Here is an 18,070-nt window from a genome sequence, read left to right on the forward strand (position 1 = left end):
CTCTAAAAAACTCTCAAATGGTTTAGAATTTGAGATAGGTGCTGAATATAAAATTATTTATTGCAAAATTTTGGAGCATTTCACATGAACAAAATTTCCATTTGAGCAACTTCCAAAGATAGTAGCCTCCTAAATTTTAGGAGTTGCAAAATTTAGCTTCTAAAGAGCTTCATTGTATAGGTTTACCAGTTTATGGTTTGTTTTTTCAATCATGAGCATCTGTTTTACTTTCTGAAACCACTCATCATTATATAGGCTTCTAGTCAATGTGACTATGTAAGTGTAAAAGTCTTAGTCATCTAAGCTTTCTGGTGAATCAGACTGCTAACTAAACTTTTAATTTCTCTTGGACATCTTGTCAATGATGAACCAAATATAATTATAAGGCATTCTGGCCATTGACCACCCTTAAATAGAAAGATAAACATTTAATCATATTTTGAAACATTTAATTAATACAAATCGCCTTTCAAAGTACACGTGCATTAAATTAATTTGAAATCTAAGTCAATATATCTTGGCAACAATTGATATACAAAAGGTTTGTTACAATGTCACACAGGTACAGTATCAACCTAGACACATACAATCTGCCCTTCTAGAGACTCGTCTTGTGAAAACTATACAAGCTCCCTTCGAAGTTTGCTAAGTAGCCAATGCTTTGAGGGCTCAAATATCATCGACACACATCAATTTTCTACATACCTCCTTGATATTGCTTGAGCATGAGATGTCTTTGCACTTACAAGGATGGGTTCCATCACAATCTGGTGGCTCCAATGAGGCCTTTACAACTTTAGAGAGAGGTGACACGATGAAGTCAAACACCCTATGAAGGGACATTTGTATAAGAATGACACAGAGCTAGTGCCTTTGAGAAAGAAGAAGGAGAAGAAGAAAAAAATACAGACTCCTCTACTAAGTCATTCATCTCCTTCAACTCTATCTCAGATCCTCCAGCCAAGGCGTGGACTAGATCATCTTCTTCAGGCCTAAGAAAGGACTTGGCAGCCCCTCCTTATTTTGCTTTCTAGTGCAAGTGATGCGGTTATCCCTTACAACTCTCCAATGCCAAAGAGGGGGTGAGAGGGTGGTGTGGTAGGGCAAGCAAGTCTCATCTATACAAGTATATAAGTGCACATGTTTGAGAGAGGAATGTCCCTGACGTATTAAATAAAGTTGAGCAAATTTAAACGATGAAGCTGTGATTGACTTCTAGGTTCATGATGGGTTGTTACTCGATAGAGACAGGGATTGGCTCATAGTTCGAGCTCACATGAGGAGACACTTTGGTGGTCTGCTCGCTGATGGCAAGGAATCCATAGTCACGTATGTTCAATAGCATTTTTGACAGGATGGATCTTGTATGCTCATGCAAGATATTGTTAATAGACACAAGGATCAATTATGATTCTTCTCTATTTTCAAGCTCTTGTACGATTGACATCGACACTCAAATTCTCTCCAAATTACCTTAGCGGTGGCTTGATCAACCACTGCTTGGGTTTCATGGTCCTATCCTGGTGGTCTTTGTTGTATGGACTATGATGACTCATTATCATCGTATCATTGTATTGTATCAAATCACCCATGGTCTGAGAGAGAATGTTAACAATCTAGTCAGCTCATGTATGAGTCTAGGCTATGCCTAGCATTACTATGTATATTAGGCATTTTATGGTGGTCACATTAGTAATTATTTGGGGATTTATTGTTGGCCGACCTACTATTATATATGACATCACTTTGTCCTTTGTATTCTAAGCTCTTTTCTCAATCAATCATTCATCATCGGAGGTTCCGTTGAACAAAGCAAGCCAGTACCAGTTCCCATGCAGTCAATGACTCACTATTGTACACAACTATCTTGTAATTAATATATGGATCCCATTTATGAGCATTCTTCTAAGTTCTTTTCTTTGCAATGTTCTTCTGTGTTTCCTCTTTCGTCTTATGTTTACCTATTTATTTCAGCATCTATTTATGCTTCTAAAAACAAAACAAAAAACTAGAATTTCGAAGGTTCAACTAAATTTTGGAAACGGAAAAACAATGTTTCAAATTGTATACTAAAACGAATACAATATTACGTGGATATGTAAATATATCAATGTCTACAACATGTAGTCAAATTTCATACAAAACTTTGAATCTTCGTATTGTTGTGTTAGGGTGCAATGGAGTGCGAGACAGGAATGGAGCAGGGACAAAGCTAAGAGTGAGAGTGAGGGAATCCCAAGATTACACAAAGATTAATGGGATTTCACACCCAAAGGGACTTTACACCCAACAACCTCCCACTTAAAGGCCCAAAGTGGTACCTTTAAGCTAGCCAACTTCCACTAAGCGAATGCAATCCTCATGCTGAGCCTTTGCAAGACTTTTAGTGAAAACATCTACAAGGTTATCTTGGGTTTTGACCTTAGTCAGTGTGACAAGACATCATCCAAGACCTGTCGAATGAAGTGATACCAAACATCTATGTGTTTGATACGTGCATGGAACATGGCATTCTTAGCCAAACATATAGCACTCTGGCCATCACAACCAAGCACTAGAGTATGTGAAGAATGACCAAAATCCTTGACCAAACGGCCAAGCCATATAGCTTCCTTAGAAGCTTCTATCTCTAAAATATATTCAATCTCTATAGTACTCGGTGTTACGATTTTTTGCAACCTTGAACACCAAGAAATAGCCCCACCAACCAAAGTAGAGACACACCCACTGGTAGATTTTCTAGTGTCAATATCTCCTGCCACGTCCAAATCACAAAATCCTTGCAACTCTAGTGTACCCTTTCCATAGCATATACATTTGTCTTGTGTACCTTTTTAAGTATCTAAAGATACATTTCACTACTTCCCAATGTGGTTTGCCAGGGTTAGGCATGAACCTACTAACAACTCCCACCACATGAGCAATGTCAGGACGAGTTGCAACCATGGTGTACATCAAAAAACCACAAGCTAATGCATGAGGTATGCCCTTCATAGCAGTAGCAACTGCGTCCTCTTTTGGGCAATCGGCTTTGCTAAGCTTTGTATATGGCGATAAAGGCACACCAAGAGGCTTAGCATCAGCCATATTAAATATGTTAAGTACTTTGCTGATGTACTTGTCCTACGTGAGAAACAACAAGTGCTGCTCTCTACCTCTTTTAATGCGCATGCCCAAAATATGTTCAGTTGCCCCCAAATCTTTCATTGAGAAGGCTGAACTCAGCTACCTTTTAAGAGCATGTAGAGTACTCTTATGCTTTCTTGCAACCAACACAATAAGGCTTCCATCATCAAGCTTTTTAGTATATAAGCAGTGATTTGCATAACTCCATTTGAATCCATGGTTGAGCATAAAAGTATCAAACTTTTTATACCATTATCTTGAGGCTTGTTTCAACCCATATAAGCTGAATTTTAGCTTACAAACTAAATGCTCTTTGCCTGAAATAGCAAAATCTTCGGATTGTCTCATGTACAACTCTTCATCCAAGTCACCATGAAGAAAAGCAGTCTTCACAACCATTTGATCCAACTCTAAATCCAAGGATGCAATGAGAGCGAACAAAACACGGAGTGTAGTCATCTTCACCACCAATGAAAAAACCTCCCAGAAGTCTACGCCTTCCTTCTATGTATAGCCCTTAGCGACCAATCGTACCTTGTATTTGGCCTTGCCATCAATACATTTCACCTTACAAACCCATTTATTAGGAATAGCTTTCCTATCCTTGGGCAAAGGTACAAGCTCCCATGTGTTATTCGCGTACAAAGACTTCATCTCTTCTTGCATAGCAAGCTCTCACTTTCTCTTGTTTTCACATGATTGTGCCTCTCTAAATGTCTAAGGCTCATCTTCATCAATCAATAAAATGCAATCCAAAGATGGCTGAAACCTCTACGGCTGCCTTGTGACACATGTGGACCTTCTTATCCAATGATCTATATTGATAGGCAATAGGTCTACATCCTCAAGTACGTGCACATCATCACCTCATGGCTGATTTTCAGCATTTTCTTGCTGCTGTAACATGTTTTCAGCATGTTCTTCTTGCTCTCCTATTCTAGCATGTGCATCTATTTGCTGTCCATTATCTTCTGGCTGTTGCACAATAGGTTGCTGCTCATTTTCAGCATCAAAAGGGACAGAATCTTCAGCTAATAGTTGCTGAATGGCTGGCTGTCCATGTTGAAATTTGACCTTCTTTTTGTCAAGATCACTATGTGTAGCATTTTTCAGTAATTTTGCCTCATTAAATACTACATCTCGACGCGTACTATCTTCCTGTCCTGAGGAAGCCATACTTTGTAGCCCATCTCTCCCTCATCTCCATATCCCATGAAGATGCCCTTGATGGATTTCATGTCTAGTTTAGTCCTCTAATTTACAAGAATATACACAAAAGCATTACAACCAAAGACACGCAATGTCTAGTTTAGTCCTCTAATTTACAGGAATATGCACAAAAGTATCACAACCAAACACACGCAAATGGTCATATGAAGTAGGTTTGCCAAACCAAACCTCTTCAGGAATGCCATTTTCCAATGCACGATTGAGAGAGTGATTGCACACATGAACTGCAGTTTTAAGGGCCTCTCCCCAAAACTGCTACGGGAGATTAGCTGTGGACAGCATGCACCTGACTCTCTCACAAAGTGTGCAATTATATCTTTTAGCCACACCATTTGATGCAAGATTGTAAGGGGCTGTCAACTCCCTCTTAATGCCATGCATCTCACAAAATCTTTTAAACTCATTAGAAACATACTTGCCCCTATTATCCATTCTTATAACTTTTAACTTAAGGCCTATCTGTGTGGTAACAAAAGCATGAAACCTTTTAAAGGCATCCAACATTTCCTTTTAGCTCTTTAACACATGCGCCCATGGCTTTCTATTGAAATCATCAATAAAAGTAACAAAGTACCGGGCATGCCCATGTGAATTAACAAGCATTGTGCACACATCAAAGTGTACTAAGTCAAGAGCATTGGACTTTTTAACGACACCAGAGTAATAAAGAGACTTCACATATTTTCCATATATGCAATCATTATAAAAGTCCAGACCAGAGCCTTTTATATCAAATCTCCCTAAAAAGGAGAGAACCTAAAGGCCTTTCTAGCTCATATGGCCATATCTTTTATGCCAAAGTTCCATCTGTGAATCAACTTCAGCCACAGCCAAAAACTTGCCAAGTAATGCTTTACAAAGCAAATAATACAAAGTCCCCTTTTTGCTGCCTTTAACAATCAGCATAGAACCTTTGTGGCCCTTCCATGATCCACCACCACAGGTAGTAAAATACCCTCTTGCATCAAGCTACCCATCTGGCTGTAGACTTTTCTTTATGCCAGATATATATCTAACATCTTGTAAAATCAGCTCTTGGCCATTTTCAAGGGCCAAGTAAATGGTACCTACACCCTCTATTTCACAAGCATAATTGTTGCCCAAGTAAACCTTGCCTAGGCAACCTACAATGTATTCAAAAAATGACTCCAAAGAAAGAGTAACATGAAAAGAGCCACTGCTATCCAGTATCCATGATTGGAACAGCCCATCATGAGCTGAAAGTAAGGCACCAATTACCTCCTTTTTAGTGATGTGCATATCACCTACTCCTACCATAACATCTACATCATTACATGAGGCTGCAACAAGTATCTCTCCACTGTCAGAGAGCTCTTCAATGACCACACTAGATGCAACATTTGCCTCTACAACTTCCTTTGAGGGAGAGCTGTCATCATCTTTCTTGTTATCCTTCTTTTTATTTCCTTGTTATTTCTTTCTTTCTTACTCTTTCTTGTAGTACCGACAATCCGACTTTTCATGCCCTTTACATCCACATTGATAGCAAGTAACATCTTGTTGTTTGCCCTTGCTTTTACTTCTACTTTTGCCTTTATTTCTTACATTGCCCCTCTTTTTAGACCTGCGTCTAAGATGATAGGCTGAAGCACTACTTTCTCCATTAGACTTTCTTCTAATCTCTTCATTGAGAATAGAGCCCCCAACACCATCAAAGGTTAAAGCAGGGTGGTTGCTTAGTGATACAACCAAAGACTCCTAGCTATCAGGCAGAGTCATCAACAAGAAAATAGCCTTCAATTTATCATTGAAGGGCTGCAAACCAAAGTCCTACAACTAACTCAAAATCCTTGTGAAATCACTCAAATGCTCAAATGTTGGCTTAAAACTCATCCAACTCCATGTTTACAAGCTTGCACATGAGATGCACTTGATTGACTCGAGTTATATTTTCATAAGTGTCCATCAATTTTTCCCAACTGGCATAAGTTGTATCAAGACACTTAATGTCTATAAGTACATCATCAGATACAGTAATTTTAATGTATGCAATGGCCTTCTTATTGAGACTAGCCCAATCCTCATCAGTCATACCTGCATGCTTGACTTCCAAAAGAGCATCATCACAATCCTTGAGAAACAAAATGCCTTGCATCCAATCCTTCCACAAGTCAAAGCCAGTGCCATCAAACCTCTTGATTTCAAGAAGGGATTGAGCATCACTGCTGCTAGAAGCATTTGTAGCCATTTTTCAGCAATGCACCCAAAAATCAATGCTGCAATTTATGATAGCCAACAATGAGCTGAATATTCAGCTAATATCAACCCAAATTTTGAGACTAAGAGCAAGATCCAGTCCAAGTACATATACAGCAGTAGAACGGATGACTTTCAGTAGTATAACTGAAATTTCAGTATACATTACATGCATACATCACTGCTAGGTGACTCCCACTTCAGCAATATCACCAAAGATACATCTACAACAATCCCAATTCTGCAAGTGATCACTAAGACTGCTGCACCATGAGCATTTAGCAACATATCAACTCAATGAGATCTGCCCAAACATGTGTACTGCATACATATGTGACCAAGTCAACTTCTGATATACAAAAAAAACACCAAAATTCTTTGCAATTTCTCAAAAATCTCACAAGTGAGAGATAAATCTCCCTGCTTACAGCACCAAGATTGCTTCAGCAATGTTACCAAAGTGCATTTCAAACATCAATTTTGCCAAAATCCTCAAATATTAGCAAAAGCCCCAATGTTTTACTAGCCAATCTGCTCCAATTGCATTAATACATGATCCCGAGAGCACAAAACATGCAAAATTTGACAAAATTTTGCAAAAGACCCAAATTACTCAAATCCAAATGTGCAGTAATACCGGTAAATTTAGCTTAGCTAAGCAAAATTTCACTAGTATAGGAACCCCAAATTTTTCAGAGCCAATATGCACAATTTTTGCAATTTTTGGGTTAGATTGTCTTGTTCTATATCATCGTTCCCAAATCCGAGAAAAGCCCCAAAATTTTTTATCAAGAGATGGCACACTGTGCTTGTGCACCCGAACACCCGGTAAGCAAAGAGAATAAAAAACTTTAGAATATAAAAAGTACGAAAAAAAATGGGCCTATCAAATCGTTGGCCAACCCGCCACTCACTAGACAATCGCCCACTAGACCTGCGCACACGTGGCAACTTGCTAAACCTGTACGCGGTCACCCATTTTCCCCACACAAGCTGTTGATTGGTCGCCCATCTGGTCGCAGCGATGTTGACGAATGCCTGCACTAGTATCTACATGGTTGAAACGATGCTACCGTCTACCTTCGCTAGGACTGCCCCATCACCTGTCGACTTGCTACACCTAGTCCGTTGACCTGTTGCGCAGCTGTCTGTCTTACGACCTCACACCTGTGGACTGTTGTTCACGCTGGTCGTCAATTAAAACTGTGATGAACAAGCATGATCAATTTGACCTGAGCAACAGCCAACCTGCTCTTACTAATTGACGAGAAAGGTAAACGGCTTCTTCTCGCACGCAGAATTGACTCGGGCTCTAGGGAAGCGCAAACACTTTAACTTGTACCTCTCAGATACCAGTTTGTTGTGTCAGAGTGCAATGGAGTGCAAGATAAGAATCAAGCAAAGACAGAGCTAAGAGTGAGAATGAGGGAATCCCAAGATGAGTGTACCAATAAGTGTTGCGGTACACAAAGAATAAAAATATATTTATATATTAGGATACAAATAAGGGTCTGTTCACACATGTAAGTTTATATACACGGAGATTAATAGGATTTTACACCCGAAGGGACTTTACACCCAACACATCTCACATGACTGAAATCATGATTCATTACACGTATAGAAAATGAATTATAATTTATAACTCATGAATCATCTATGATCTAAAGACTAACATCAAGAACAATGGAACCAAGATGCATAACAAGTAAAATCGAGATATAATGATACATGTAACTATGTCATCTAAATAATCTGTCCAAACTCCAAAGTCCAATGAGCACTGAGCACTAGGTACTAGTAACAACTGAGTAATAAGTATCAACATCAATGAGTCTACAATGTTAATCTGTCTCCTAAGCATCACGAGTCATGACTCATCCAAACTCCGAGGATCCATGCATCATCTCCTCGTCTAACTCCAAGGACCCTGATCGAGAAGATGATAAAGCAGCCTCAACCTCAGCCTTGCCTCAGACTTTGGCTCTAACTTTACCTATGATACACAACCACATGTGGCCCTCACTCTAGTGGCCCTAGCCCTCCTCTATGCACAAGTCTCATGCATTGGTGCCAATAGCACCTAATAGAGCGTACAGTAGATATCTCACTCCTTCTATGGTATCTTCGGGATATCACGAACCTTCTCTATATCAATCTTATTGACATTTATATGTAAAGGTAAAGAAAACAAAGATATGAGAGAAAATTCAACATGTTCAATATTCATAAATATCATGATTTACAATCCAACTTTCAAGCAGTCATAAGTATCAAGGTTAAAAAGTTGATTATACATAATATTATTCGTTACCAATTTAACAATGAAGACTCAAGGCACAAAGCAACCCTCTCAAGAAACTAAAGATTGCAATGGCAAAACACTAAATGCTCGGACTGGGCAATTGTGAGCTTGTTCCTCTTTTTGGTATGGAAGAGAACCCATCTACTCGCCCTGAACTACAATCTTGCAAGAGGACACAAATGGCAATGCGTTTCCATTCAAATTTAGGAGATTGAGATTAGGTAATTGCTAATAGAAAAGCCACAAAATCAACATTTAAGTAGACAATAGATTATAAAACCCATTACCTAGGTTACATTATATATTAGATTATCAAGATTCAAAATATAAAAGTCATGACTCACATATCAAAGTAGAAGCCCAATTGCCGTAGTTCTCCCACCAAGAGACAAGATGAAGCTTCATCTCTCGCAACCTTGCTATGGATCAACCAAAATGAAAAGAATGATTAGCAATGCCAATAAATCATCCTCTATTCTTGTCATCATATCTAAAACATTCCTTGTCAGATGTCTCATATACTTCAAGAAGCCCTCTTCCAACTCCTCACTACTATATTGCTCCTCACTTCGCCAAAGGGAATGCAAGGTATGTGAGATAATATGCATTGGTTTATGGAACCAATCCATCGTACATTCCATGTTCCACACATCTCATCAATCCTTGAGGGTGAAAAATGATGTATCATAGGTAATATAAATAGAAATTTAAAAGTTGGAACAATCATCAATGTAAAAGTTAAACAGTAACTTAATTGTCTTGGAGCACAAAGTTGTTACGAAGCATGGCCACACCGACTTTATCTATATACTCACATAGAATTTTCAAAGTACTTCCCTCCATATCAATGATACCCAATACAGTGTACATAGAAGTGAGACGTTTTATCAATGCCTCTGCCTCAACCCGCCAACTCTCGTTTAAAATATTATGCCTAAAAGCAAAAGCTTTTGGAGAGACTCTCTCTCTCTCTCTCTTCATGCGAACCACTCTTGGCATGCAATGATCCATATCAAATTTGGATAAATCTGTATCAACCTCTCCAATACAATAAACATATAAGCAAATCTAGTGGACAAGGGCTTCAATAGCTCAAGTGTACTATTGGCTCGAAACATGCTTGTGACAGATAACCTCTTTTTCATAAATCTTCCTATACTTGTTGTCATCTTAAAAGTGTCATCCACCCAAGATATTTGCCCAATACCTTCAATAAGCAAGTCAAGGCAATGGGATACACATGAAGTTTACACTATACTAGGAAACTCCTCCTCAAGCATACATCGCATAGAGATACAATTGCTTCCATTATCAGTCACCATCTACATTACATTTTGGACTCCTATGTCCATGATGACCAATCGTATGTGCTCCCAAATGAAAGTTCGTGTGATGGTGAGACCTGAGGCAAAGGCATTAATGGCCTTCATGAACACGGTGAATGAAAGCTATTGTAATGATAAAACCTAAGGCAGAATCATCGATAACCTTAATGAACATGGTGTCTGTGCATGAAGATACCAAAATATTGTATACATTCCTTTGGCATATATCCGACCATCCATCACATAATATTCTACATCTATATTTTGTCCATGTCTCCTTCAAGGGCTCTAATTGAGCCTCTATGGATGGCTTTTTTTTTCAAAGCTCACATATGCATAATGTATTCGCAAATGGGTCTTTCCACTCATACCCTATGCAACTCACTATCCTAATTGTCATTTTTCATTAATGTATAATGGCCATATTAAAAGGGATAGCACACCGAATAAATAAGCATGTGGGTTTCCTAGTTACCTCCACAATTGCTTGCGTCTGAAGTCATGTATGGACACTTGCACCATACAAGGAGTCCCTTTACTCACCATCACTAAGAGATGGCAACACGGTCCTTTTTGCACTTCTATTCGATACAAATATGGATATATTTTTTTTAATGGGCCGTTAGCAGCTCCAATTTGGCTAACACCACTAGACACACTAGCCTCTCCTTGCTCAACTTGCGCTTCATGAGCCCCATGTGGTATTGAATGAGAGGATTTATCCTCTTGTAGCTCAATACCCATACGTTTTCAGAGCCAAAGATAAAGACTTATCATTACTTTCACCAACACATTTACGCAAGGCCCAATGGTCCAATGTCTTTGTTGGGGAAGCACGCCAAGTGGTCTTTCATGCAAGTTACTCTCCCTGATTTCTCCAATCCACAATAGTTGCACCTCCACTTTTTCGATCCATCGGAAACCTCGTATCCCTAATTGGAGTAACATGCCTCCAAAATGAATATGGTGCCATGATTAGATATTGGACATTTGAAAAGAGATTAAGTAATAAAAACTTTGAAGAAGATTGAAAAAAAAGGAGAAGGGGGAGAATGGAACTTGAAAGAATAAGGATACTAGAAAAATAAGATAAGAAAAAACTTGGAAGGAGAAGAACTTGAAAAGAGGGAAAAAAAAGAAGGAAATAAAAAAGAACGGAGGAGGAGGAGGAAGAAGAAAAGCCACAGGAAAAATAGAGTTGCACGAGATAAAGAGTTGGAGCGCAAGAGACGAAAACACAAAAGACAAGGTGAAAAAGTAAAATAAAGCTTGTTTTTGCTCTAAATAATCGATCTCCCGTTTTCTTGCAGCAGGCCAAAACGGCGATTCATTGTCCGCACTTCTGTCCGAAATGGCCGTTCCATTTCAAAGCAATCGAAACGCCATTTCAAGATACTATGCAAGTTTCATTGCTGTATCAACTTCTGACAATAAAGCCCCAAATCTGATATGGACTCTGGCTAGCATCTTGAATCTTCCTAAAATTCCTTAATTTCAGCTATTAGAATTAAAGTCCTAGGCCCTCAATTCTAAGCACACATTCCAAGGCCGCTATCAAACCCTAATTTCTACTGTAAATTAGGTTTTACAACAAAGATTTTCCAATATCTCCATCTCTAATGAGACTGAAATGGCTAGATTTTGCTGAGATAACTTGAGAGATGGTTGTAGGATGAGAATCTATGTTGTAGAGAGAGAATTTTCAAACTTTCATCGCAAGAAAGGCTAAAAAATTGTTGTTGTCCTTCTCAAACAACCATGGAAGCTATAACCTATAACTTAGGACCACCAGAAAGATTGCTGTAGAACTGGTTCCTAGTGGCTAGAAATCACATCAGCAAGATCTCCTAGCTCTCTAATAGCCTCCATTTTCTCTCACAATGGTTGGAATAGACTTCCACCAACCCCCAAAAACGTTTTTTCCACTTGCTTGAGCAAAACTTGCCAAGTGGCAACTTTCTAATTCCATTTTCTAGCATTATGCAGCTCGTGAAATTAATTTTTACAAAAATTAATTCTAAAATTTAATTTAATAATTATTCTAGTACCCAAAAAAATAATTCCACCAACCAATAATTAAATTGGTAAGGCCGATTTGTCATCCAAGTATCCTTGAATAGCCATTAGCCCTTAGACCAATATTAATTAATTAATTAATGCCTAGTCTCTAATGTCACCACTAAACTTAGTGACCAATAAATTGATCTAGGCCAAAATCTGACACCGACTACCACCTAGTACCTAAACATAACTTATTACAACTTTTGCCTCTGGCACTGAGAAATAAGTATCTTGCACCTCACATGTGCAAATCACATTAGCACATTTGATTAACTTTTACAAAGCAGTAGAATTTTACATCCTCGTGACACAAAGGCCACCATAAGCCACAATGGAATTAGAGAAATCATATATGGATCACTCCACTAATATCCAATCAAGGATGAGCAAGCCAAGCCTTTGACCTAGCTGAGAGACAACAGCAAGGAGTTGTAGAAGACATATCCTAATGAAAACGAACATTATGGACCATGGGTCAAGTGATGGGTATGCTAACAGCAAGGATGATGGCTCAATGACAAAAAAAAGAGGCCACTACATGAAGGACAGGCTTGATGTAGATTGTAATCTGTAAGATCCATCGCTCCTTCCTTTGAACTAGGACAAAGATAAGGATACTTCTTCCAACACTTCTCAGGATGTGAGGTATTTCCACATGTGGACACCTAGGATAACCTTTATACTTCCCCTTGATCTAAATTAGAGTTAGGACTCCAATTTCTTTGTCTTCTTCACTTTCATCTACTTAGATAGTCTTTTTCCCGATGAAGATGTTATGGCCCGCAAAAACATGACTGTACATTACCTCCATGAGAATATATTGGCACGCATTCTACTCAAGCACCATAGGAACTAACTCTTCCCAACTGATGCAATCCTTAGTATAAGAGCTAAAAAGGCTCCTACAAAAGATATCATACTTCGATGATAAAAAGATGTTTTAAAAACGTCACAACTTCGTCCACCTAAGCCATAATCTTCCCTAGGCATGCAAGCTCATCTCAAATCTCCTCCATTTGGTCGATGATAAAAAGATGTTTTAGAAACATCACAACTTCATCCTCCTAAGCCATAATCTTCCCTAGGCATGCAAGCTCATCTCAAATCTCCTCCATTTGGTTGATGTGGTTCTTTATCATAGGGGGATTGACATAGAGATGTTGTAGCTTCAACTTGAGGATCATCCAATATCCAAATGTCTGAACTTTGTAAAGGGACACCAACCTCATCCAAGTTTGATCAGCAATTCGGATGTATCTTACATGCATAAGCACAAAAACTATATAGCTCAAAAAGACAAAAGAGCAAGCTTTGGCATTAAGCTTACCCCACAAAGTTGCCAAGTCTAGAGTTGCTCCAACATGGGGATCCATGAGAGGTTGGGGTGAAGGGATAGTGATGAAGTTCCAAAGGTCAAAAGTGTCAAGTGCATTCAAAGAAACACCGAAGTAGTGAAGGTTGTTGTTTGGGTCTCTATTGATACTAAGTCACACAATGTAGACACTTGGGCTAAGATGCGCTTAGCCATTCTCCAACACTTCACATCACAAACTACATATTGTAGTAATGCAAGGAGTGGGAGTCTTTCAAGCAAAAGCCAAAAGAGAATTTGGGCCGTCGCTACATACTTCACTTGGATTCGCAAAGTTTCTATGCATGTTTCCTTTTCATCTTTCTACTAATGATATCGTGTCAAAGTTTGTGAGCAATTTGGATACTTCTAAAACTATTCATGCGGAGCTACAATTTCCATCAATGGAGTTGGCTATTGTAGTACAGAAGCCAAAAACAAATGCCAGGCCCAAGTAGGGACTTCTCCCAAACACAATTGCATTATAGCACGATGAATGCAAGATGAAAACATGTGTTTGATGGGTCAAAAGTGTTGCAAGTGTCCTCAACAAAGGCAACAAGGCCCTAGTTCATAGATGGATCACTTCAACTAACAATCAAGGTATACATCTATAAATAGATGAGCCTTAAGGACATACTCAACCGTCATGAGTAAACATAAATTGACATTTCTAGCACAATTCAAAACTTGATTGTTTGGACAGCCATTAAAATTTCTTAAACAATACATTTAGTGTGCTTTGACTCTATTTGCTTCACCTCTTCTCTAAAACCTAAAGTGGTTGCATACCTAAACAAGTTACATTTCATAAACAAACTACAAATAGGGTAGCAATTATTGCCATATACTCCCAAGTGATATTTCAAAAATGAACTAGCAAAATGTTAAAAAATTAAAACCTGAGAAGCAACACCAACCAAACACTTCAAATCTGAAGAGATGTGGGGACTTAGTTGTCAATCATGAGTGAAAACCTTTCTTCATGCCTATGCAATTCTCATGTCCTGTAACAAGAACCCCCACGTCTAGATGCAGCTTCACACCGGGAGGCGCACGTATAAATCCAACATTGCAAATAGCACCATGTCTATCGAAATTTACCTACAATATCAAAAGAAACAAAAGGAATACTTTATATGTATATCCTCCAAGGCCCATATCACAAAAAGTAAGCAAGTTTTTCTAAATACAATAGCTTAAATTTGAACCCTAGAACAAGATCTTGAATTGTGTTGTCATCAAGAGATTAGCAAGATATGTTTTCGGCATCAACGTAAGGCAAAAGGACGAAGGTTATATAAGACATTAGATCTTGGACTTCGCTAAAGCAAGGCCAAGACCCTACTCCAACAATAAGCCTAAAGTTACAAAACATGACTTCCTCTCAGAAATAGAAATTTGCATGGTTATCATCAGTTGGGGAGGAAAATAAGACTGCAACTTGTTTAAAGTATTTGAGTGAACCTTAAGCATACTTCTCACGAGGATGGTTCTCCATACGAAACATGTTTGGCATCTTGTCAAGAAAATCAGACACAATTACACATATAGATGGGGTCTATAAGCATGCAAATGGGCATTCATACATTTATAGCCATTATCCAATAACTAGGAATAAGATGCAACAGAACCGCACACATAAGTCATGTCTTGCCTGCAAATAAACTTCCAAGTTGACCAACAAAGCCACACACATCAGTTGTGCCTTGCCTGGAAATATAGATGATATAATTGGTGAACTAAAGAAGTACAAGATGTGCTACTAGCGCATTTATATAGTGAAATAACTTCAGCCTACTTCAAAAGTTGATGATCCACAAAGACCGCCAGAGATCAGAGAATTCCTTTGTCAACTTGCTGAAGGCAACATGTTTGGCAGCTTATACATAAGAACACGCGTAGAAATGTACATGGGGATGGGCAAACAACCCGAGATAATAAGATAGAGTACTGGTTGTTAACAAAAACTTCATGCTATAAAATAACTCCCACAACATTAATCGGAGTTGTGAATGGCACTTACTCTGCGAGGGAGCACACGCTCTTGATAAAGGACCTTCGTAGAGCCCAATCCATCGTACACTTGTATAATGAAGACGGTGCGCATGAAGTTCTCCACCCGTAAGTTAGACCACAGGCAGAGAACCTGATACTTGTCCAGCACAATGAGGACATGCTCTTCCTCTGCAGACGGGTTGTACAAATAGCCAGTGATTCGACCCTCTGCTCTGTCATGCTTGCTCCACCATCGGCCCTTTCCCAGGCGTTCAACGGCCCACAAGCCCGGCGGAAGAGGTGCTGGGGTGGCAGGTAATGCTGAAGACGGCGACACCGGCGATGGTGATGGCAATGTTGAATGTAATGGTGAGGGCGGAGACGAAGGTGGAGCCGAGGCCTGAGCCGGAGCTCCCGACGACGACGGCAACAAAGACGGCGGCGATGGGGACAATGAAGAAGCCGCGAAGGCAAAGCTGAGTTTGCAGGAGGAAGCGGCCGGGAGGATGCGTCTGATTGTACCAGACAGTCGGGCCTGCATTTCAAAGCAATCGAAGGCGCAGAGAGAGAGAAAATACGAGCTTCTCTCTCTCTAAACAGACTCTTAGCATGGGTTCTTATGAGAAGCAGAATTCCTGATTCTTGTCCTGACGGAAGCTGTGCGCCCACGGCTCTCTTGACCAGCTCCTTCCGCAGGAAAATATCCATAGGACTTCATTTTCTCTCCGGCAGCCTTAGATGAAGTGAAGCCTTTCAGAGCTATGCTCCTCTTAATTCGAACATTTCGTTTCATTTGAAGTCTAATAATCCTACGAGGCTAGGAAGCTGCTTCGATGAGGAAACTTTCCCCCACGGTGAATTCATCACAAAGAACGATGCATGTGCAGCATAAAAGGCAACCTAAAATAGGTGGATGGAAACAGGGACATAGAAACTTATGGTGGTCAACTGAAAGCAAAGAAGATCAATGTGCAAGTTGTGGCTTTAGAGCTAACAAATAACTTACAAAATGTTAATAATGCAAAGCGCCAAGTGTTGCTTTCTTCCTGACATATAATGGCTAACTAAGCCTACATGATGCTTTTTATTAGAGGTACTTCGATTTTGAAATAGCAAGCCCCTTTCTATATTCCATGGGGTGTGTGTCTCCACATTGAAGAGTTCTCTAAATGGCTTATTAGTACCTTTCAACCCCATTACTACCTTGTTTAGTTAAGGTATGTTGAAAGGGTTTCCCCCAAGTGGTAGTGTGATCTCAAGCACATAGAATTTGGGTTCTCTAGTGCTTCGTTAGATTTAGAGGTAACTTGTAATGTTTGGTAAGGTCCTATATGTACGTCCCTTCCCCCTAACCATAAAGCTATGAGAAGAGTGCATATATTCTGGAACCAAAGACTTGAACCCCTTGCAATGTTGGAAGCTCATCATAGTAGAGGCGTTTGAGATCATTTAAAAGATTGGTATTTTGAAAGTTATTAATGCATGTTAGTTTTGTTGCGAAATAGGGCATCTATCAAGCTATGTCCAAAAAAGGTGCAAAAGCAACGAGAGGACAAGGTTGCTCATGAAGCTAATGAGAAAGTTTAAGAGACCAAGAACACTTGGCCTATCAATAAGGATATTGAGACTCGTAAAGGGGTGAAGCCTGCTCTTGGTGAATTTGGAATTTGATAGACAATAATCTCCCTAGTGTGGCTAGAGATAAAGGCAATGCTAGGACATATGACAAAGGGGAAAGGTAGAGGGGCAAGTGTTGCAAGCCACAAATGGTAATAAGGGGAAAGAGAAGAAGGTGCCATCTAGTTCTTGAGATAAGGAGAATAGACAGCCAGTAGCTCAAAATCCAAGATGATAAATGGCAACAAAGTATCCATTTAAAACATGGCTAAGTGGATGTAAGATTTTACTTACATGTATGCGTACAAGAAGGATTGGCAATTGATACTTAGTGTTGTATGCATGCATAGAGCCTGAAAAAAAGCTCCAATGGTTACCTAGAATGTGTGTGCGCGTACTTCAAGAAGTGCCATGCCTAAGAAGGTTGACAAGGAATAAAACTAATATCATTGTTGGACATCCAATGGTTGGGACTTTGGTCAAAACTCTACTCTTTCAAGAGTTTCCTTCTATCTATAGAATAAGACTATTTCTCAAATTACTCAACTTGCATTCTTCTTCGAACCACCAAGAATCAATCTCTCTCTCTCTCTCTCTCTCTCTCTCTCTCTCTCTCTCTCTCTCTCTCTCTCTCTCTCTCTCTCTCTCTCTCTCTCTCTCTCTCTCTCTCTCTCTCTCTCTCACACACACACACACACACACACAACAAAGAAAGCATGGAAGACTCACAGTTCGTCATTAACTCACTTATCTCTAAAAGCTTAAGCTTTCTCATGGAAATGTTTGGCTGTGTGGATCCATCCACTTTACTAGGAGCTTCCTTACACTTAAATCAATCAA

The 18,070-nt window shown here is 39.3% G+C and overlaps 1 protein-coding gene across 1 annotated transcript in view; it reads right to left on the reverse strand.

Moving 5' to 3' along the window:
• The window catches only part of LOC148031987 (uncharacterized), a 38,409-nt gene extending 21,994 nt beyond the window's left edge, over positions 1-16,415 (reverse strand). The window contains exons 1-2 of the mRNA XM_087682596.1: positions 15,642-16,415; positions 14,593-14,719 (exon numbers count right to left, since the gene is read on the reverse strand). Coding sequence (XP_087538722.1) covers positions 14,593-14,719; positions 15,642-16,154 — 640 coding nt within the window. The 5' untranslated portion in view covers positions 16,155-16,415. The remainder of the gene's footprint in view (positions 1-14,592; positions 14,720-15,641) is intronic.
• Between the last annotated feature and the right edge of the window lie 1,655 nt (positions 16,416-18,070).

The sequence above is a fragment of the Lygodium microphyllum genome, chromosome 8 (genome assembly GCF_053477565.2).
Source record: "Lygodium microphyllum isolate KBCC chromosome 8, Lygodium_microphyllum_v1.1.10, whole genome shotgun sequence".
Lineage (NCBI taxonomy): Eukaryota > Viridiplantae > Streptophyta > Polypodiopsida > Schizaeales > Lygodiaceae > Lygodium > Lygodium microphyllum.